Source organism: Mesoplodon bidens (genome assembly GCF_964165515.1).
Source record: "Mesoplodon bidens genome assembly, chromosome: 5".
Taxonomy (NCBI): domain Eukaryota; kingdom Metazoa; phylum Chordata; class Mammalia; order Artiodactyla; family Ziphiidae; genus Mesoplodon; species Mesoplodon bidens.
In genome coordinates, this window is record NC_138161.1 from 116,219,850 (window position 1) to 116,242,210 (window position 22,361).

The following is a 22,361-nucleotide window of genomic DNA, read 5'->3' on the forward strand; positions in this document are numbered from 1 at the left end:
GCCACACACAAATCCATCCCCATCCTGCATCTGTGCCCCGGCACTGTGATGCAGAGGGTCCTACCAGGAGATAATATCTGTCTCACCACCTCTTGAATCTGAGCTTGGTTTTGTGACTTTCTTTGGCTATTAACAGGATATTAACAAATCAATAGGATATTAACAAAGATGATGCAAACCAAAGCATGAAATAAGTAAGCTAGCACACTGGGGCTCTCAGGGACCCTGTGACTTCCCTACTGTGAAGAAGTCTGGGCGAGTCTACTAGATGTTAAGATACACAGCGCCTTCTGGCCCAGCCAACAGCCAGCCAACTGTCAGACACGTGAGGGAGGCCAACCCTGGATCCTCTGGCCGTCACCTGATGTATGAGAGAGCCCAGGAGAGGTCAGCTAAACTGCTTCAGAGCAGAAGAACTGCTCAGCTGACCCAAAGAATCATGAGCTCAATAAACAGTCATTTGAAGCTGTGAAGTTTGGAATGGTTTGTTATACAGCAAGAACTAACTGATACAGACTGGAAAACAAAACATCTATCATTTAATAGAGACAAGTCTACCTGCTTCTTTCAGTGTGACTTTGTCTTCATATGGCAGGGTGACTCTGCACTATTTTGTACCCTAAATCGGTTTTAAATAGGGTGATGTCTTTGTGATGATCCTCACACTCTTGACCCATGTCCCCTTCTGGACAGCATCAAGCATTTTTAAGGTGAAATCAAAAGTAAAACTTGTTTCCATGGGATACAAAATAGCTAGCTTTAAAAAGTATGGACCTTTAAGCCAAAATGTGATACAAAGCACAATGATAAAGCTAGAGAATATTCATGATGTACAAGAGCAAAAAATGGAAACCATCTAAAATCTACCAATAGAAAACTAATTAAATAAATTAAAATATGATGGCTCATATACCAATATTCTACAGCCATTTAAAATGATGAGATAGAAAGAGTGTGAACAAAATAATCCCATTTTTAAAAAATACATGCAAATGTAGACAGAATATATACTAGAATACACACCAATATGTGACTATCTTCTCAGTTATGATGAAAGTGGGATGATTTTTGCTTCCTTTTCCTTATTTGTATTTTCTAAACTGTCTTCAATTACATGTGTCATTTTTTAAAAATACCTTAAGAATAACTGACATATCTAAAAATTCACCTGTTTATAGTACACAATTCAATGGTTTTTAATATATTCACAGAGTTATGCAACCATCACCACAGTACAAATTTAGGACGTTTCCATCACCTCCCCCCAAATTCTTGTCCCCATTAGCAGTCACTCTTTTTCTCCCCATCCTCACCCCTAGGCAACCACCAATCTACTTTCTACAGATGTGCCTAATCTGGACATTTCATATAAATGGAATCATACAATATGCTATGTTTTGTACCTGGCTTCTTTCATTTTAACATAATGTTTTCAAGGTTCATCTGTGTTGTAGCATGTATTAGTACTCCATCCCTTTTTATTGCTGAATAATAGTCCATTGTACGAATAATATTCCATTGTACATGTTTTATTTATTCAACACTTGATGGGCATTCGGATTGTCTCTACTTTTTGGATATTATGAATAATGCTGCTATTATTTCTCTTGGATATGTGCCTTAGAGTAAAACTACTGGGTTGGTCATATGGTAACTATGCTTAACATTTTGAGGAACTGTCCATGCATCACTTTTGCAATAAGAAAAAAAAGTTATAAAAATTTAAGAACAGATGTCTTGGCCTCATTAGACTAGCTTCTGAGCCTTCTTGTCTAATTTGCCAAGTGAATCCTCCCTTCCACCATAGTTGAAGAGGATGTTTAATAATTTTGCCTCAAAGAGGCCACTGACTTAAAAGCAATAGTTGACCCATGCGTCCCAGCTTATTAAAGCTGGAAGCAATCAGGGTGTTTCTCCGTTCAGTGGCTCCTGGTTGGATTTTTAACATGCAGATCCTAATCTCCACCCCCAGACCTACTGACTGCCAGGGCTGGTGCTGGGGAATGTGTATTCGTAACAAATCCCCAGGTGATTCTGAGGATCAACAAGGTTTGGGAAGCACTGTTCTAGTGCTTCCTGCCCAGAACAGAAAGGCCACCGCCATCACCCCTGAGAGATGGTAAACTGAACATGTGAATCACCCTGATACCTGGGAGTTGACAGCCTCACGCCCCACCTACTTCCACTGCCAGATGGTTCCACAAAACTCTCCAAAGGATCCTGATTTTCCCCTTGCAACTAAGGAAAACAGAGTCTATCCCCTTTATCAGAGGTTTGCCCTTCAAAGATGTGGAACCAGCTTCCTGATTGCCCTTGTTTGTTCCTCCTCCAAAATAAACACAACCACTTGTTTTCAACCATTTCCAGGCATGCCCTCCATCGCTATCCACCCCCGAATCCGTCTGTGTTTCTTGTCAAATACAGCAGTGCGGTAGGCATAAGACTCCCAGTCAACCGGTATCACACTGGAAAACAGAAGATAAGCACCCCCAGGGGTGTGCATTTCATGATATGGCCAGTTATCTTTTACTCATAGCAATAATCTCATGTTGTTTCAAATCCACACAACCAGTGTTTGATGAAACTTGTAACACGAAAGGAATTAATTTGGATCCAGGGAACATGAACATTAGAAACAGCTAGTCCCTGACTCGAGGAGTTCACAGAGCAATTAAAAAATTAAATAACTCTATGTCATATGATCCAGCAATGCCACTCCTGGGCGTACATCCAGACAAAACTATAATTTGAAAAGATATAGGCACCCCACTATTCATAGCAGCACTATTTACAATAATTGCCAAGACATGGAAACAACCTAAATGTCCATTGACAGATGAATGGATGAAGAAGAAGTGATACACACACACACACACACACACACACAATGGAATATTACTCAGCCATAAAAAGAATGAAAGAATGTCATTTGCAGCACCATGGATGGACCTAGAGATTATCATACTAAGTGCAGTAGGCCAGACATAGAAAGACAAGAATCTAAATTATGAAACAAACTTATCTATGATACAGAAATAGACTCACAGACATAGAGAACAACAGACTTGTGGTTGCCAAGGGGGAGGGGGTGGGAAGGGAGGGATGGAGTGGGAGTTTGGGGTTAGCAGATGCAAACTATTATATATAGAATGGATAGACAACAAGGTCCTACTGTATAGCACAGGGAACTATATTCAGTACCCTGGGATAAACCATAATGGAAAAGAATATGAAAAAGAGTAGACATATATACGTATAACTGAATCACTTTGCTGTACAGAAGAAAATCACACGACATTGTAAATCAACTATACTTCAATAAAATAAATTTTAAAAAATTAAATAGCTCTAAGGAAGGTGGAACATGGTGCCAAAAGTGCTGAAAGGAAGGGAGTGCAAATCCAGCGTCAAAGATGATGTCACAAAGAGTTGGGCCAGGAAGGGCAAGGACCTCAAACATCGAGGGGGGATTCAGCAGAGGGCAGGAGAGAACACAAATGGAGGGACAAGTAACCAGGGTGTGATCTGGAAAACCCCACTCGGTCACAGCTCAGAGCATTTGGAGTATTTGGAGAGGAGTAGTCGGTACACTGTTCACCTGAATTAAACTTATTCATCACAATTGCTTTCAAATCAGGTATTCTCCATGCTGTGTTATTGATTTTTTTGCACTTAAATACAATCGATTTTTTTATACTTAAATGTATCCCATTACATTTTATTGGGCTGGTTTTGACCTAACATTGATAAACTAGTAGATAATGAGATTGGAAGGAGTTTAAGAAATCAGGGAAACCTACTCAAAAAAGAAGCTGGATTAGGTAAGTAATTTTCAAGGCTTCTTGTTTTGTTTCTTTTCCATTTTTGAAAAAGTAGTGGGAGGCTTTCCACAAACATCAATGTAATCTAATTTAGAAGCCCAATATGTAAAAGCAGATAGATTCAGAAAAAGCAGCTCTGGTTCCCACTGACGTGGGTGGGTTTTCCGGAATCTTCCCCACTCCCCGCTCTCAACGATTCCCTCAATTCTTCCCTCCCCCACCCACACTGTGCCCAACTGAAATGTTTTTGTGGAGCCCAAGAGCATCCCTGTTCTTTGGATCTTGACGGCCATCCAGTATACTCCACGGCCTCCCACAGGTCCCCCATCATCTATGTCTCTACACGAGGCACTGAAAATGACGTGAAACAGGACAAGGCACAGGATGGCATCATAGGGCCCACAAAGAAAGACCCCCATCCAATTAAAGATGTTCATACTGAGTGTAGCCCCTTAAGCAGTTCCAAAGGAAGCAGGCCCTTCCTTTGTATTTCATCTTACTAAAGTTCTTGCCAAGTGAATTTAAAAAGGACAAATTCCAAGGAAGGGTGATGAATGATCACTTAACTACAAGAACACCCTCCAACCCTTTATACTCATTGATTTAATATACTAAGTTCTTGCAGAACCATTTGCCCTGTCCTCACCTGTGGCCCCCAGGCTGTCTATGCATTTAAAAAATTATTATAGGGGTCATGAGAAGGAATGCAGGCAGTTCTCAGGAGCAAAACCAGCCCTTGGATGGCAGCCAGCAAGGAAGCAAGGACCTCAGTCCTACAACCACAAGGAGCTGGATTTGGTCAACAACCTGGAAGAGCTTGGGAGCAGATTCTTCCCCCAGAGCCTCCAATGAGGAACACAGCCCTGCCAAGCCCTGATTTCAGCCTAATGAGACCCAAAGGAGAGGACCCAGTTGAGCTCACCCTGACTTCTGACCTTCAGAAACTGTAAGACAATAAATTGTGTGTGTGTGTTTAAAACTCTTATAGAATCATTCGCCACCCTTCTAATCCCAAACACATTGGAAAAACCTAAAGATAAAGCCCTTCTTATCACATTGAGGGTTGCCTCTTTTTTGTCATGCACTGGATGTTTTAAAGCATACTACTGTTTAAAAAATGCATTCGTCCCATGATTCTGAAAACGTGATGATTTCCTTCACTCTCTCTTCCTCTGCAGCCAGGCTCTAAATTCGCTTTGCCCCATGGTCTTCACCAGACCACACACTTGCCTCTCCCCTCTCATCAGCCTTAAAAGGTTCCTGGTGATTTAGGGCCTCTCACCACCCCTCAGGAAGCCTGACAAGGAAGAGAGGTTATTTACGGGTGTGGAAAGACCAGGGGGTGAGCATTCATTTTTAATGACTGCACCTCTTCCCCCCCAGTTAAAGGAATCAATCCTTCCTGCCTGGATTGAATCCATTCATCATGTTTTCACAGTGGCTGACACACAGTAAGAACTCAATATTTATTCGTTGAATAAATTTTTAAAAGGCCTAACTTACTTGTATGACTACATTTTGCATAGGAAGTGAAATATGGGAATCTGAGAAAACGGGACCATTGAGTTTATGGAAGAAAAAGAGTGCAGACAGAGAGTAAAAGTCAAATTCTTCCTTTGTCATCCACTCTCTGAGCTGTCCCCAAGTCCAAGTTTAGTCTTCTTTAAAATACTTCTAGGAGCATCCCTGCCTTCTGTCCCACTCAGTGGCAAACTGTTGGTTGCCAAGGCCAATAGTCCAGGTCCGCCTTCCTGGCTGACACCCTCTCCAGCCCAGCTCACCATGATCTTGACAGTGACGTGGGTCTGCGACCCAGCCAATGGGACAGAAGGGAAACTCTGCTTGGGAGTTCCTGGGAAAGGTCTTACTTGCTAATAAAAAATAGCACATGGCAGGAAATGCCCCCTTCTTTCCAACTGTCATCATGTTCCCATGAGATGCTTGGGAACTGCTGCAGCCACCTTGGGATTAGGGTCCTGAGGGGAGACCTAGCAGACAAGCTGAGGACCGGGATGCGGAAGGTGACAGTCCCCAGGTCCCTGATGATGTCCTCAAGCCGCTGAAAAAGATGATGCTGCAACCCCCCACCTTCCTCCAGACTTGCTGCCTGGTGAGATGCGATGACAAATCCCTACTGTTCAAGCCACTGCCAGGTGGATACTCTGCCTTGACAGTGGAAAGCATCCTGATTGATACCCATGACCACCACATATGACATCACTTATAGGTGGAATCTAAAAAAATGATTCAAATGAACTTATTTACAAAACAGAAATAGACCCACAGACGGAGAAAAGAAACTTATGGTTACCAAAGGGGAAAGTGGGGAAGGGATAAATTAGGAGTTTGGGATTCGCAGATACACACTACTATATATAAAAGGGATAAACATCAAGGGCCTACTGTATAGCACAGGGAACTACATTCAATATCTTGTAATGACCTATAATGGAAAAGACTCTGAAAAAGAATATATATATATAACTGAATCACTTTGCTGTACACCTGAAACACTGTAAATTAACTATACTTCAATAAAAAATTATGTTCAAAACAAGAAGTTGTACAAGAAAAATAAATAGGTGGAAGACAAGAGAAAGTGGAATTACTCAACTCCTATTTTACTTTATTTTCCACAAGGAGAAAATAAGTACACCTAAAACCTAAGAGAAGAAAGGCTATGGGGAGACAGAACTAGCTATCATCTACAAATGAACTTTTAATTACCCAAGTAAAATGAGTATTCCTCTACATAAAAATGAAAATATTCCAGATAAAGCTGCCTTCCACGCTTCCATGCCAAGTCACATGTAGCCACCATCATCAGCTTGGTGGCCGCTCTTCCAGACCTTTTTCTGCATTTACATATTCCCACACAATATACATCATATTATTCTGTGAAGTTTTTTTCCCCATTAATGGCATCACACTGGTGAGGGTATCTCTGTACTGGTCAGGGTTCTCCTGAGAGACAGAACCAACAGAATGGATAGAGAATAGAGAGACAGACTTTTAGACAGATAGATAGATAGCGACAAAGAGACAGAGACAGAGAGAGATGGATAGATAGATTGATTTGGAGGAATTGACTCATGCGATTGGGGGGCTGGCAAGTTCAAAGTCTGCAGAGCTGGCCCTCTCTTGATGTCTCAGCTGACTGGATGAGGCCCACTCGCATTATGGAGGGTTAGTCATCTGCTTTGCTCAAAATCTAATGATTTGAACGTTAATCGCATCTAAAAAACACCTTCACTGTAACACCTAGATTGGTGCTTGACCAAACAACTGGGTACCACAGCCTGGCCAGGTTGTCCCATAAAATTAACCATCATGGTTCTTCTGCACCTTGTTTCCCCACTGGACAACACTTCACGGAGTTCCTTCCGTGTCAGTCTGTACAGAATGACTGCATACATTACTGTAAGGATGCACCATCCGCTATTTAACCCTTCCGCTACTGATGGATGTGCACCTTATTTCCTTTTTCCTGTTACTAATAATGCTGAAACCATGTCCTGGTATCAGCATTCTTGTGAACATGCCTCTGTTTCTCCAAAAGAGATGGATGTGGGCTTCCCTGGTGGCACAGTGGTTGAGAGTCCGCCTGCCGATGCAGGGGACATGGGTTCGTGCCCCGGCCCGGGAGGATCCCACATGCTGCAGAGCGGCTGGGCCCGTGAGCCATGGCCGCTGAGCCTGTGCGTCCGGAGCCTGTGCTCCGCAGCGGGAGAGGCCACGACAGTGAGAGGCCTGTGTAACGCAGAAAAAAAAAAAAAAAAAGAGATGGACGTGAGGTGTGGACTTGCGTAGGGGTGGGCATTGAAAATTTTTCATAGAAGTTGGCAACCTGCCCTCCTAAGCAAACCTCAATTTTTTAAATGACAAATTTAAAATTCATCAAGCCGAGAAGAATTCCATGTTAAGGAAAAGGTGCTCAGCACACTGGCATGTCACTATCAAAGGTAGATGCAAGGAGCCTGATCAAAGTGAAAGCTGGGAGAATAGACATTCTGTTGTCCCAGCCACTGGCAGACTCATCTGAGCTGCGGTTTGCTCTGAGTTAGAAGGAGTGGCGTTACCACCTGGGAGGGCGGGCCTGGTCCTTTCATGGCAGTGATCATCCACGGGAAAATCTTCTGTACCACAGGAACAAGGCAGAGACCTGCTATCTTTGGCACTAAAGGCTATGATCTCAGAACCAAAATAATTATCTTGGAGAAATTGTGGCAATGAGAAAAAATGCCAGATGGTTTAAAAGGAACAAATATTGGCTCCCTTGTCGGAGCAGAAGGTGGTGAATTCTAGACACCGCAGACATTGACGTTATTCCCTGGCAAATCCCAGTGTGGACCATTACATGGATAGTCAGGAGCCCTTGGAAACAGAAGATTGATGCCCAGAAGGCTGCGGATGTCCATGCAGAAAAAGGGGGACATACAGGTTGTTGGATAGGGTTGTGGGACAGGTGGGGTGGAGTGTACACCAGAGTGGGTTCCAATTACAGAGATGCCTCTTACCAAGCCTCTCATGAGTCCTTCAGGGACAAGATGGTGACCGCTGGGTGGAATGACAGGGCCACATGAAACCTCTGCAAACGGGGCTGGGGCCACATTAGGGCCTGGAGGAGAGATTCCAACAGCATGCCAAAGGACCATGTCCTCCATCCACCCGTTGGACACTGGATCAGACAGAAGCAACCCTATGTGGGGAATGCTCAGAGAAGCCAGGGCTGGGACGATCCCCCAGATGCAAGATGATACCATCATGATCACAAATGTCTCAGCAGGCTGGAAAAATGGGCAGAAACCAATGGGAGGCGATTCAACAGCAGACTGAACACACAGATGGAGGATGGAGACAACACCTGACAACAGCGCCTCACGGGATGAGAACTGTGGGTGTTCACAGGCTGTAACAGGTGCCCCCAAAGTCCATTCAACTTCCAGCTGCACTAGCAGAAGCCCAGGTCCAGCTGTAGTGAGACCAGATCCTTGCAGGTAGCGGGCTGCTCTTCACGATGCCCTTCAGATCCCAGGATGCTGTGCAGGTGAGCACTTCCAGGGTAAGTCTTCCATGCTCCCACACCTGTTCAGGTCAGTTAGACCCATGATCACAGCTACATGTCTTAATTTAAATTATTTAAAATGGATAGGAAGTGCAAAGAAGTTGTTTCCAGGAAAACTAGATAGAATGCTTTGAAGAAACCTGACAAAGGACAGTTGCTTAAAAATAACAACTGTGGCCACTGTCTGGTGGGGCGGAGGGGGCTGGAAAAGACCAGGAAAAAAAATCATGAAAACAGAAGGATTCTGCAGTCAAATCCCTTTGCTACTCTTTACAGACACTAACGCTGGCCATCAGCGACTGCACACTTTGGTTGATAAAAGAAGAATGAAATGGGATTCTAATCAGCAGACCCCAAACTCAAAAAGATTGGCACATGGATGTGTACTTACATATTTTATATTAAAATGTGTAAGATGTGAATATGCTTTTCTTTTTAAAAATTGTAATTGAAGTATAGTTGATGTACAATGTTGTGTTAATTTCTGCTGTATAGCAAAGTGACTCAGTTATACATATGTATATTCTTTTCCATTATGGTTTATCACAGGATATTGAATATAGTTCCCTGGGCTATACAGTAGGACCTTGTTGTTTATCTATCCTATATATATAATAGTTTGCATCTGAACTTGTGGTGAGAGAGACCTTCAAGATGGTGGAGGAGTGAGACGTGGAGATCACCTTCCTCCCCACAAATACATCAGAAATACATCTACATGTGGAACAACTCCTACAGAACACCTACTGAATGCTGGCAGAAAACCTCAGACTTCCCAAAAGATATATATATATTTTTCCTTTTTCTCTTTTTGTGAGTGTGTATGTGTATGCTTCTTTGTGTGATTTTGTCTGTATAGCTTTGCTTTTACCATTTGTCTTTGGGTTCTGTCTGTCCTTTTTTTTCTTTTTTTTTTTTTTAGTGTAGTTTTAGTATAGGTTTTAGTATAGTATGTTATCATTGGTGGATGTGACTTTTGGTGTGGTTGCTCTCTTCTTTCTTTTTTCATTACTTTTTAATTATTTTTATTTTTATTTTATTTTATTTTTTTATTTTTTTATTTTTTTTATTTTATTTTTTTTTTGCGGTATGCGGGCCTCTCACTGCTGTGGCCTCTCCCGCCGCGGAGCACAGGCTCCGGACGCGCAGGCTCAGCGGCCATGGCCCACGGGCCCAGCCGCTCCGTGGCATATGGGATCCTCCCAGACCGGGGCACGAACCCGCATCCCCTGCATTGGCAGGCGGACTCTCAACCACTGCGCCACCAGGGAGGCCCTATTTTTATTTTTAATAATTTATTTTTATTTTTTATTTTAAGAACTTTATTTTTATTTTATTTTTTCTTCCTTTCCTTCTTTTTTTCTCCCTTTTCTTTTGAGCCATGTGGCTGACAGGGTCTTGGTGCTCCGGCTGGGTGTCAGGCCTGTGCCTCTGAGGTGGGAGAGCCGAGTTCAGGACACTGGTCCACCAGAGACCTCCCAGCTCCATGTAATATCAAATGGTGAAAGCTCTCCCAGAGATCTCCATATCAATGCTATGACCCAGCTCCACTCAAAGACCAGCAAGCTACACTGCTGTATACCCTATGTCAAACAACCAGCAAGACAGGAACACAACCCCGCCCATTAGCAGAGAGGCTGCCTAAAATCATAATAAGGTCACAGACACCTCAAAACACATCACCAGACGTGGTCCTGCCCATCATAAAGACAAGATCCAGCCTCATCCACCAGCACACAGGCACCAGTCCCCTCCACCAGGAAGCTTACAAAACCCACTGAACCAAACTTAGCCACTGGGCAGGCACCAAAAACGATGGAAACTACGAACCTGCAGCCTGCGAAAAGGAGACCCCAAACACAGTAAGTTAAGCAAAATGAGAAGACAGAGAAACACACAGCAGAAGAAGGAGAAGGGTAAAAACCCACCAGACCAAACAAATGAAGACGAAATAGGCAGTCTACCTGAAAAAGAATTCAGAGTAATGATAGTAAACATGATCCAAAATCTTGGAAACAGAATGGAGAAAATACAAAAAACGTTTAACAGGGACCGAGAAGAACTAAAGAGCAAACAAACAATGATGAACAACACAATAAAGGAAATTAAAAATTCTCTAGAAGGAATCAATAGCAGAATAACTGAGGGAGAAGAACTCATAAGTGACCTGGAAGATAAAATAGTGGAAATAACTACTGCAGAGCAGAAGAAAGAAAAAAGAATGAATTGAGGACAGTCTCAGAGACCTCTGGGACAACATTAAATGCACCAGCATTCGAATTATAGGGGTCCCAGAACAGGAAGAGAAAAAGAAAGAGACTGAGAAAATATTTGAAGAGATTATACTTGACAACTTCCCTAATATGGGAAAGGAAATATTCAATCAAGTCCAGGAAGCACAGAGAATCCCATACAGCATAAATCCAAGGAGAAACATGCCAAGTAACATATTGATCAAACTATCAATAATTAAATACAAAGAAAAAATATTAAAAGCAGCAAGGGAAAAATAACAAATAACATACAAGGGAATCCCCATAAGGTTAACAGCTGATCTTTCAGCAAAAACTCTGAAAGCCAGAAGGGAGTGGCAGGACATATGTAAAGTGATGAAGGGGAAAAACCTACAGCCAAGATTACTCTACCCAGAAACGATCTCATTCAGATTCGACGGGCAAATTAAAACCTTTACAGACAAGCAAAAGCTAAGAGAATTCAGCACCACCAAACCAGCTTTACAACAAATGTTACAGGAACTTCTCTAGGCAGGAAACACAAGAGAAGGAAAAGACCTACAATAAAAAACCCAAAACAATTAAGAAAATGGCAATAGGAACATACATATCCATAACTACCTTAAATGTAAATGGATTAAATGCTCCAACTAAAAGACATAGACTGGCTGAATGGATACAAAAACAAGACCCATATATTTGCTGTCTACAAGAGACCCACTTCAGACCTAGGGACACATACAGACTGAAAGTGAGGGGATGGAAAAAGATATTCCATGCAAATGGAAATCAAAAGAAAGCTGAAGTAGCAATTCTCATGTTAGACCAAATAGACTTTAAAATAAAGACTATTAGGGCTTCCCTGGTGGCGCACTGGTTGAGAGTCCGCCTGCCGATGCAGGGGATACGGGTTCGTGCCCCGGTCCGGGAAGATCCCACATGCCGTGGAGCGGCCGGGCCCGTGAGCCATGGCCGCTGAGCCTGTGCGTCCGGAGCCTGTGCTCTGCAGCGGGAGAGGCCACAACAGTGAGGCCCGCGTACCGCAAAAAAAAAAAAAAAAAAAAAGAAAAAGAAAAAAAAAATAAATAAAGACTATTAGAAGAGACAAAGAAGGATACTACATAATGATCAACGGATCAATCCAAGAAGAAGATATAACAATTGTAAATATTTATGCACGCAACATAGGAGCACCCCAATACATAAGGCAAATGCTAACAGCCGTAAAAGAGGAAATCGACAGTAACACAATCATAGTAGGGGACTTTAACATCCCACTTTCACCAAAGAACAGGTCATCCAAAATGAAAGTAAATAAGGAAACACAAGCTTTAAATGATACTTTAAACAAGATGGACATAATTGATATTTATAGGACATTCCATCCAAAAACAGCAGAATACACTTTCTTCTCCAGTGCTCATGGAACATTCTCCAGGATACATCATATCTGGGTCACAAATCAAGCCTTGGTAAATTTAAGAAAATTGAAATCATATCAAATATCTTTTCTGACCACAACGCTATGAGACTAGATATCAATTACAGGAAAAAATTCTGTAAAAAATCCAAAAACATGGAGGCCAAACAATACACTACTTAATAACCAAGAGATCACTGAAGAAATCAAAAAATGCCTAGAAACAAATGACAATGAAAACATGATGACCCAAAACCTATGGGATGCAGCAAAAGCAGTTCTGAGAGGGAAGTTTATAGCAATACAGTCCTACCTCAAGAAACAAGAAATATCTCAAATAAACAACCTAACCTTATACCTAAAGCAATTAGAGAGAGGAGAACAAAAAAACCCCCAAAGTTAGCAGAAGGAAAGAAATCATAAAGATTAGATCAGAAATCAATGAAAAAGAAATGAAGGAAACAAAAGCCAAGCTCAATAAAACTAAAACCTGGTTCTTTGAGAAGATAAACAAAATTGATAAACCATTAGCCAGACTCATCAAGAAAAAAATGGAGAAGACTCAAATCAATAGAATTAGAAATGAAAAAGGAGAAGTAACAACTGACACTGCAGAAATACAAAGGATCATGAGAGATTTCTACAAGCAACTATATGCCAATAAAACAGACAACCTAGAAGAAATGGACAAATTGTTAGAAATGCACAACCTTCTGAGATGGAACCTTGAAGGAATAGAAAATATAAACAGACTAATCACAAGCACTAAAATTGAAACTGTGATTAAAAAATCTTCCAACAAACAAAAGCCCAGGACCAGATGGCTTCACAGGCGAATTCTACAAGACATTTAGAGAAGAGCTAACACCTATCCTTCTAAAACTCTTCCAAAATATAGCAGAGGGAGGAACAGTCCCAAAATCATTCTACGAGGCCACCATCACTCTGATACCAAAACCAGACAAAGACGTCACAAAAAAAGGAAACTACAGGCCAATATCACTGATGAACATAGATGCAAAAATCCTCAACAAAATACGAGCAAACAGAATCCAACAGCACATTAAAAGGATCATACACCATGATCAAGTGGGGTTTATTCCAGGAATGCAAGGATTCTTCAATATATGCAAATCAATCAATGTGATACACCATATTAACAAATTGAAGGAGAAAAACCATATGATCATCTCAATAGATGCAGAAAAAGCTTTTGACAAAATTCAACACCCATTTATGATAAAAACTCTACAGAAAGTAGGCATAGAGGGAACTTAGCTCAACATAATAAAGGCCATATATGACAAATTCAGCCAACATCATTCTCAATGGTGAAAAACTGAAACCATTTCCTCTAAGATCAGGAACAAGACAAGGTTGCTCACTCTCACCACTATTATTCAACATAGTTTTGGAAGTTTTAGCCACGGCAGTCAGAGAAGAAAAAGAAATAAAAGGAATCAAAATCAGAAAAGAGGAAGTAAAGCTGTCACTGTTTGCAGATGAGATGATACTATACATAGAGAATCCTAAAGACTCTACCAGAAAACTACTAGAGCTAATCAATGAATTTGGTAAAGCAGCAGGATACAAAATTAATGCACAGAAATCTCTTGCATTCCTATACACTAATGATGAAAAATCTGAAAGAGAAATTAAGGAAACACTCCCATTTACCACTGAAACAAAAAGAATAAGATACATAGGAATAAAGCTAAGGAAGGAGACAAAAGAATTGTATGCAGAAAACTATAAGACACTGATGAAAGAAATTAAAGATGATTCAAACAGATGGAGAGATATACCATGTTCTTGGATTGGAAGGATCAACATCGTGAAAATGACTATACTACCCAAAGCAATCTACAGATTCAATGTAATCCCTATCAAACAACCAATGGCATTTTTCACAGAACTAGAACAAAAAATTTTCACAATTTGTATGGAGATACAAAAGACCCTGAATAGCCAAAGCATCTTGAGAAAGGAAAACGGAGCTGGAGGAATCAGGCTCCTGGACTTCAGACTATACTACAAAGCTACAGTAATCAAGACAATATGGTACTGGCACAAAAACAGAAGTATAGATCAATGCAACAGGATAGAAAGCCTAGAGGTAAACCAACGCACATATGGTCACATTTTTGATAAAGGAGGCAAGAATATACAGTGGAAAAAAGACAGTCTCTTCAATAAGTGGTGCTGGGAAAACTGGACAGCTACATGTAAAAGAATGAAATTAGAACACTCCCTAACACCATACACAAAAATAAACTCAAAATGGATTAAAGACCTAAATGTAAGGCCAGAAGCTATGAAACTCTTAGAGGAAAACATAGGCAGAACACTCTATGACATACATCACAACAAGATCCTTTTTGACCCACCTCCTAGAGAAATGGAAATAAAAACAAAAATAAAAAAATGGGACCTAATGAAACTTAAAAGCTTTTGCACAGCAAAGGAAAGCAGAAACAAGACCAAAAGACAACCCTTGGAATGGGAGAAAATATTTGCAAATGAAGCAACTGACAGAGGATTAATCTCCAAAATTTACAAGCAGCTCATGCAGCTCAATATCAAAAAAAAAAAACAAAAAACAACCCAATCCAAAAATGGGCAGAAGACCTAAATAGACATTTCTCCAAAGAAGATACACAGATTGCCAACAAACACATGAAAGGATGCTCAACATCACTAATCATTAGAGAAATGCAAATCAAAACTACAATGAGGTGTCACCTCACACCGGTCAGAATGGCCATCATCAAAAAATCTAGAAACAATAAATGCTGGAGAGGGTGTGGAGAAAAGGGAACACTCTTTCGCTGTTGGTGGGAAGGTAAATTGATACAACCACTATGGAGGACAGTATGGAGGTTCCTTAAAAAACTAAAAATAGAACTACCATACGACCCAGCAATCCCACTACTGGGCATATACCCTGAGAAAACTATAATTCAAAAAGAGTCATGTACCACAATGTTCACTGCAGCTCTATTTACAATAGCCAGGACATGGAAGCAAACTAAGTGTCCACCGATAGATGAATGGATAAAGAAGATGTGGCACATATATTCAATGGAATATTATGCAGCTTTAAAAAGACACAAAATTGAGTCATTTGTAGTGAGGTGGATGGACCTAGAGTCTGTCATACAGAGTGAAGTAAGTCAGAAAGAGAAAAACAAATACGGTATGCTAACGCACGTATATGGAATCTAAAAAAAAAGATCATGAAGAACCTAGGGGCAGGACAGGAATACAGACACAGACTTACTAGAGAATGGACTTGAGGATATGGGGAGGGGGAAGGGTAAGCTGTGACAAAGCGAGAGAGTGGCATTGACATATATACACTACCAAATGTAAAATAGCTAGCTAGTGGGAAGCAGCCACATAGCACAGTGAGATCAGCTCGGTGCTTTGTGACCACCTAGAAGGGTGGGATAGGAAAGGTGGGAGGGAGACGCAAGAGGGAGGGGATATGGGGATATATGTATATGTGTAGCTGATTCACTTTGTTATAGAGCAGAAACTAACAGAAAAAAATATTTGGAGACTTGGAAAAATTATATATGTATTTGAAATTTAAAAAAAATAGTTTGCATCTGCTAATCCCAAACTCCTAATCCTTCCCTCTGAATATGATTTTCTTTGGTTCTTTTTTTTTTTTTTTTTTTTTGCTGTACGCGGGCCTCTCACTGTTGTGGCCTCTCCCGTTGCGGAGCACAGGCTCCGGACACGCAGGCTCAGCGGCCACGGCTCACGGGCCCAGCCGCTCCGCGGCATGTGGGATCTTCCCAGACCGGGGCACGAACCCGTGTCCCCTGCATCGGCAGGCGGACTCTCAACCACTGCGCCACCAGGGAAGCCCCTCTTTGGTTCTTTTTCATTGACTTTTTCAGTTAACCCACCAGTTCCCAAGACAACTGCATCAACTCAAAGCGCTTTCCCTACTGTTTTATGTTCAGTTCTGGTGGCAGATTTCACAGGAAGCACTTGTGAGCTAGAAGACAGTCCAGGCAGCGGGATGAGGATGGAGAGGCTCTGTGGCTCACAAGCTCCTGGTGGTATCCTCCAAGTCTATTGCGCGGTCAGGCTGAAGGACGTGCAGACAGAGAGAAGATGATGGTCCCTTTCTCTGCCTCTCTCTTCCTCTTCACCTATCCGTCTATGTAGCTTCCCCCTTTCCTTTCAAATAATCACCCTTTCTGCTCACACTCTAGATTGTAAACTCATAGAGCACAAGCCAAATACCTGTTATAAATACCCTATGGATAGACTTTCATCCCATTCACAACTGCCTTTAATTTTAGGCCATAGGTTTCCAACTGAGAAAAATGCAATTATTTGCATTTGACTCCACATGTTCCCTAGCCCAGCCTCCTCTGTGCTTTTGGAACAAGGTCAACACAATAGGCAGAGGATCTTTCCAATTGATGATCCCGGGTGACCGATACAAGAAAACAGTATTTACTTACTCTATGGCAAGTACGACATTCACAACTTTTAACTACGTTATCTTTTTTCATTCTCATCGACTTCGAGAGGTTGTTACCCGTGTCTCCATTTGTACAATTGAAAAATGGAAAAGCAAAGACGGGGTGGTTTCCTTTTCATACACTCAGCAAGAAATAAGAGAGCAGGATGCCTTCCCAGGCCAGACTCGAGAATCCACATTCTCTTTCCAACATACCGCACTGTCTGCAGAGCTGTAAAGAGCCAGGTAGGTTGTCTTGTGAAAGTGTGTGTGTGTGTGTGTGTGTGTGTGTGGTCTGGGGTGCAGGGGAGAGGAAAGCCAGGAAGATGTGGCCTAATTAGGCTGGCACATCTGCACACAGAGCTTGAGGATATTAATGGGCAGAGGAGTAAAGGGGCAGGAAAGGGACAAGTCAATCCCAACTGTGAGAAAAGAGAAAAAGCTGGTCCGAGATACTTTGTGGTCAGAGCCCTGGGAGGCTCCAGGAGGAGAGTGGCTGCCAGAAAAGCAGGATCAACCACAAGCCAAGAGGGAGCTGCCCAGGGCTTGAACAGGAAAGGCCTTCCCCAGAGGCCATAAGGATGGGGAGGAGAGGGAGGGGATGGTCTCGAGGATAGAGGTGAGGGAGCTGGACACCCCCACACACAGCCCAAGGCACAGGCAGAGGAGCAGCTGTCTGTGGGTCAGAGCAGGGGTCGGACAGAGCTCTTCCAATTGCTGGGCCAGGGGCAAGCCCACCCCACACTGGACCCTGCTGGGCTGTGCTGGTAACAGCTGCATACACGTGGCTCCTCTAAGGCAGGGATTGATTCTCACAGTGGGCTGAATAGGAAACTCGGGGGGAGAGCCTGGACGTGTGTCTTTTAAAAAGCTTTCCAGATAGACACAAGCTCAATTTTGAGAAACACTGGTCTACCCTTGGGCTGAACCAAAAGGCTTTCAACCCAATTCAGGAAGCATTTACTGGATGCCTTGAGAAACAAAGATGAACATCCACTGACAGATGAATGGATAAAGAAGACGTGGTATATATATACAATGGAATATTACTCAGCCATAAAAAAGAATGAAGTAATGCCATTTGCAGCAACATGGATGGACCTAGAGATTATCATAGTAAGTGAGACAGAGAAAGACAAATATCATATGATATCACTTACATGTAGAATCTTAAAAAAAGATATAAATAACTTTAAATACAAAACAGAAATAGATCCACAGACATAGAAAACAAATTTATGGTTATCAAAGGGGAAAGGTGGGGAGGGATAAATTAGTAGTTTGGGATGAACATATACACAGTACTATATATAAAATAAGTAACCAACAAGGACCTACTGTATAGCACAGGGAGCTATACGCAGTATTCTGTAGTAGCCTATAAGGGAGAAGAATATGAAAAAGAATATATAAAGTATGTAGAATATATATATACGTGTGTGTATATATATACATACTTTATATATTCTACATACTTTATATATATATATATATATATATATATATATATCTGAATCACTTTGATGTACACCTGAAACTAACACAACACTGTAAATCAACTATACTTCAATTTAAAAAAATAACCATTTAAAAAATTGACAGGGGCAAAAAATGACAACCGTGTCCTTACTTGAGTTTGTAACCATTATCTCCCTCCCACAGACATTTTATTTTTTAAAATATTTATATATGTATATATTTTATATTTGTTTGGCTGTGCCGGGTCTTAGTTGCAGCACGCGGGATCTTTTTAGTTGTGGCATGCATGTGGGGTCTAGTTTCCCAACCAGGGGTGGAACCGGGGCCCCCCGCACTGTGAGTGCAGAGTCTTAGCCACTGGACCACCGGGGAATTCCCTCCCACAGACTTTTTAGATAGTAGGCGTTCCCTCCAGTTACGCATCAAGGTCACATTTTAAAATTTCAATATTTCAAAGGCTGAAGAAAGACGAATCATTGGGATGCTTTTCCTATCACCCTTTTCATCAAATATCACACGACCATAGACATCTGGGGAAAGTGGCATCTGTACCATTCTTTCAGACACTAGTTCTTAAAACTGAGGAAGCTTCAGAACCACCTAGAGAGCCTGTTAAAACCCAGTTGGCTGGGCCCACCCGCAGGGCTTCCCATTCAGTAGGTCCAGGGTGGGGCCCAAGCATCTGCATCTCTAACAACTTCCAGGTGCTGCTGCTACTGGTCCTGGGACCACACTTCGAGAACCACTTTCTCAGGCAATTTTGGATCATTGCCATCAAACCATCTTTACTGAGGAAGCCACAAAGTCTGCCTTTCACAGCCACTTTAATGTGCAGACAGCAAGGGATTTTATACACGTTCCCACGGCCCTGTGGCCGATTGCATGTGCAAAATCACGCAATGTGTTTCTGGTGCAGCCACGCATCGCTTGCTGATACAGCCCTGTGTCACAGAGCAAACCGAGTGCTGCAGCTTGTGGGTGCAGGGCAGCCAGCATGGGCTTGTCCGGACGGGGTCCTTGAGATCCTGCATCTACCACACGTGGCAGGCTGGGTGAACGGACCGCCCCATCTTACAGCTGTGGAAGTTTAGGGTCCCCAGTGGGGACATGACCTGCCCACATTGGACTCTGCATTTTCGACAGAGCCTCACTTCCTCTGCACCCCATTTCCAGTTAGGGGCACGGAGGCTCACTGGGACCGACGGCGGGTGGGACTCACTGGCGGAGACTGACGGCAAAGCAGGTCATCACCTACGTCCTCACCTTCCTCACTACTTACGCCTGCAGGACCCCTGGCCCCCAACCTAACTGGCCCTGGATGCTGTGGTTTTGGAATTCCTGTTTCTGATTATTACAGTTTTTCTGTGGACTCTATTCTGTCACATTTTCAGGCAGCTATTTCCCATCCCTACTCAGATGCAGGCTGCCCCCTGCACCCCTGCTCCCCACACCAGGCCTCCTCAGAACGGCTGAAGGCTCAAAGGCTAAGCAACGGTGCTCATGGGGCACTCCACCCCCGTCCAGGCGGGGAACTGGCCACAGGCTGCAGTGCCAAAGGGCACAAGGGTGTGGCGGGTTCCCGTGCCCCGCACTCTGCACCAAGAGCTGCTTCCTCATCTGTCCTCCTCTGGCACAGAGACCCCCCTGTCTGGCAGGGCCCCTCGGAGCGACGCCCACCCTGTGTCCTTCTAGGGCCAACTTGAGAGCATTCAGAAATCAGTCCCCTATTTTCAAACATGCCAGATGCTGGGTGGACAAGAGACTGGTCTATAAAGTCCATGTTTCAACAGTTGCAGAAATGCCTTTAAAATACACACCAGCAAACCTCAGAAAGAAATCAGCTCTCCCCTTCCCAAATCCCAGCCCAACACAGCTTGAGGAATTCCTCTGCCCACAGCAATCTGGTGGCCTTGCGGGTCAATATATCTCAAAGACCGCCTTCGACACTTAATGGGCCAGGATTCTAATCTCCCTGTGCCTCAGTTTCCTCATCTGTAAAATGGGAGCAATCACAGTACTCAGACTTATTGCGAAGGTTAAGAGCGCAGGTGCATATAAATTTCTTCTGGCATATAAATTTCTATGGCCCCCTGTCAGAGGGGGCCATACAGTCTAGCTCCAATAACGATGAATCTCTAATTATTATGGGGGCCACAAACTATGCGTTTGCCTCACTTATGTCACTTAGCGTTTGCAAATTAATGAAAGAAGAATCTTTTCTACCCGGCACACACAATGTGTTTTTTCTACAGAAAGGGAAAAGTGGGGCCCATCCCCCAACTGGGGGTGGCATAGGAGGGGCACCAAAGGACGAAAGGGGTCCTCACAGGGTGTATGGAGGTCCAACTGCCATTCAGAGGAAAGCGACGTCCAGCAGCAGCCACGCTCAGAGGAGTGAGCGGGTAAAACAATCACTGTCCAAACAAGAAAAGCACCACTGCCAATCCCAACACTTACGTCCAGAACCGTCCATTGTTCCACTACAATAGCATCGTAGCCTTGCATGGTTTTGCTATCTTCTGTGGAAACTGCTTCAAAGATGAATACTCCATCTGTCAAGCCGTGTAAGGAATCTGTGGAAAAAGAAAAGGCGGGGCGGGTTGGAGGGAGGTTGCTGTAAACCGTCTGTGGCAGAAGCCTTACAAGCAGCAAAAATGTTCACTGCATTCATTAATAATCCCAATCAGAACATCTTTTCAGCATGTTAATTAAAGAAGGCATACACAGCCATAGAGTCTAGCCCCATCAGAATGAATGAGACTAATTTACCTCGCCGTTTTGAATAATATCCTTGATTTTATGAGCCCAAATTTCATTGTTAGCAATCACCATTTGATTTCACGTGTTTACCTTCCTTTTCATGCTCCAACGTCAGGATGCACTGGGGAGAACTTATTCGGGGGAAATGCAGTCATTTAGAGAGAGTTTTTAGGAGAAAACTATATTGAGGTGAGAGAAATTATTCTGAAGTGGGGAGAGATGCAACGCAGAGCTCTGGGCTTGCAGACACAGTCCAGATGCGCCGATTCCTCGACATTTGTGTGACGTGGGTGCAGTACATGGGACACTTCACGCAACTCTTGTCAGGAGGTGAAATTTGGGGGAAGGGAGAATTTTTCAAAATGATTTACCATTGAAAATGTTTCCCTGGGCACTGCTATAGTTAATGGTAAAGTTCCGAGTTCCATATAATTCAACAAACCTACATCAAACATAGCATGATTCAGAACTGTCTCAGGCAATGAGGGTGTCAAGAAAAACACAACAGGGTCCTTGCCCCTGAAGAAGACTTTCAAGGAGGCACTTTTTAAATTAATGGCTCCTAAATACCCTAGATTCACTTAGATGAGGGGCTGTGGAAACAGAGGAATGGACTCAGAAGCAGGTGGTTTGGGCCCATGCTCTATCGGAAGAGGGATCTGACCCTTCGAGGGGTTTGGTTTCTTGTCTGTGAAAGGGGGTTGTAGACAGAGGATTCCTCCTGGTCAGTATTCTACAAATCACTGCTCAGTCCCACTGTTCTGGACTGAACTCTGTCCCCACCCCCCACCCCCAATTCATATGTTGAAACTCTAACCTCCAAAGTGGGTACATTTGGAAATAGATCCTTCCCAGGGGTAATTAAGGTTCAATGAGGTCATAAGGGTAGGCCCTAGTCCAACAGGACTGATGTCCTTACAAGAAGAGGAAGAGACACAGAGCACCACCCACCCCAACCCCCTAACCTTGCACGGAGGAAAGCCCATAGGAGGACACAGAGAAGGTGGCCATCTGCAAGTCAGGGAAGGAGCCCTCACCAGAAACCGAATTTGCCAACTCCCTGATCATGGACGTCCAGCCTCCCGATCTATGAGAAAAT

At 42.9% G+C, this 22,361-nt stretch overlaps 1 protein-coding gene across 2 annotated transcripts in view; it reads right to left on the reverse strand.

Annotated features, from left to right (window-relative positions):
* Window positions 1–22,361, reverse strand: part of RFTN1 (raftlin, lipid raft linker 1) — a 201,791-nt gene that overhangs the window by 24,542 nt on the left and 154,888 nt on the right. For both annotated transcript variants that reach the window (XM_081235580.1, XM_081235581.1), the window contains one exon: window positions 20,960–21,075. In XM_081235580.1, the coding sequence (XP_081091706.1) occupies window positions 20,960–21,075 (116 nt within the window). The remainder of the gene's footprint in view (window positions 1–20,959; window positions 21,076–22,361) is intronic.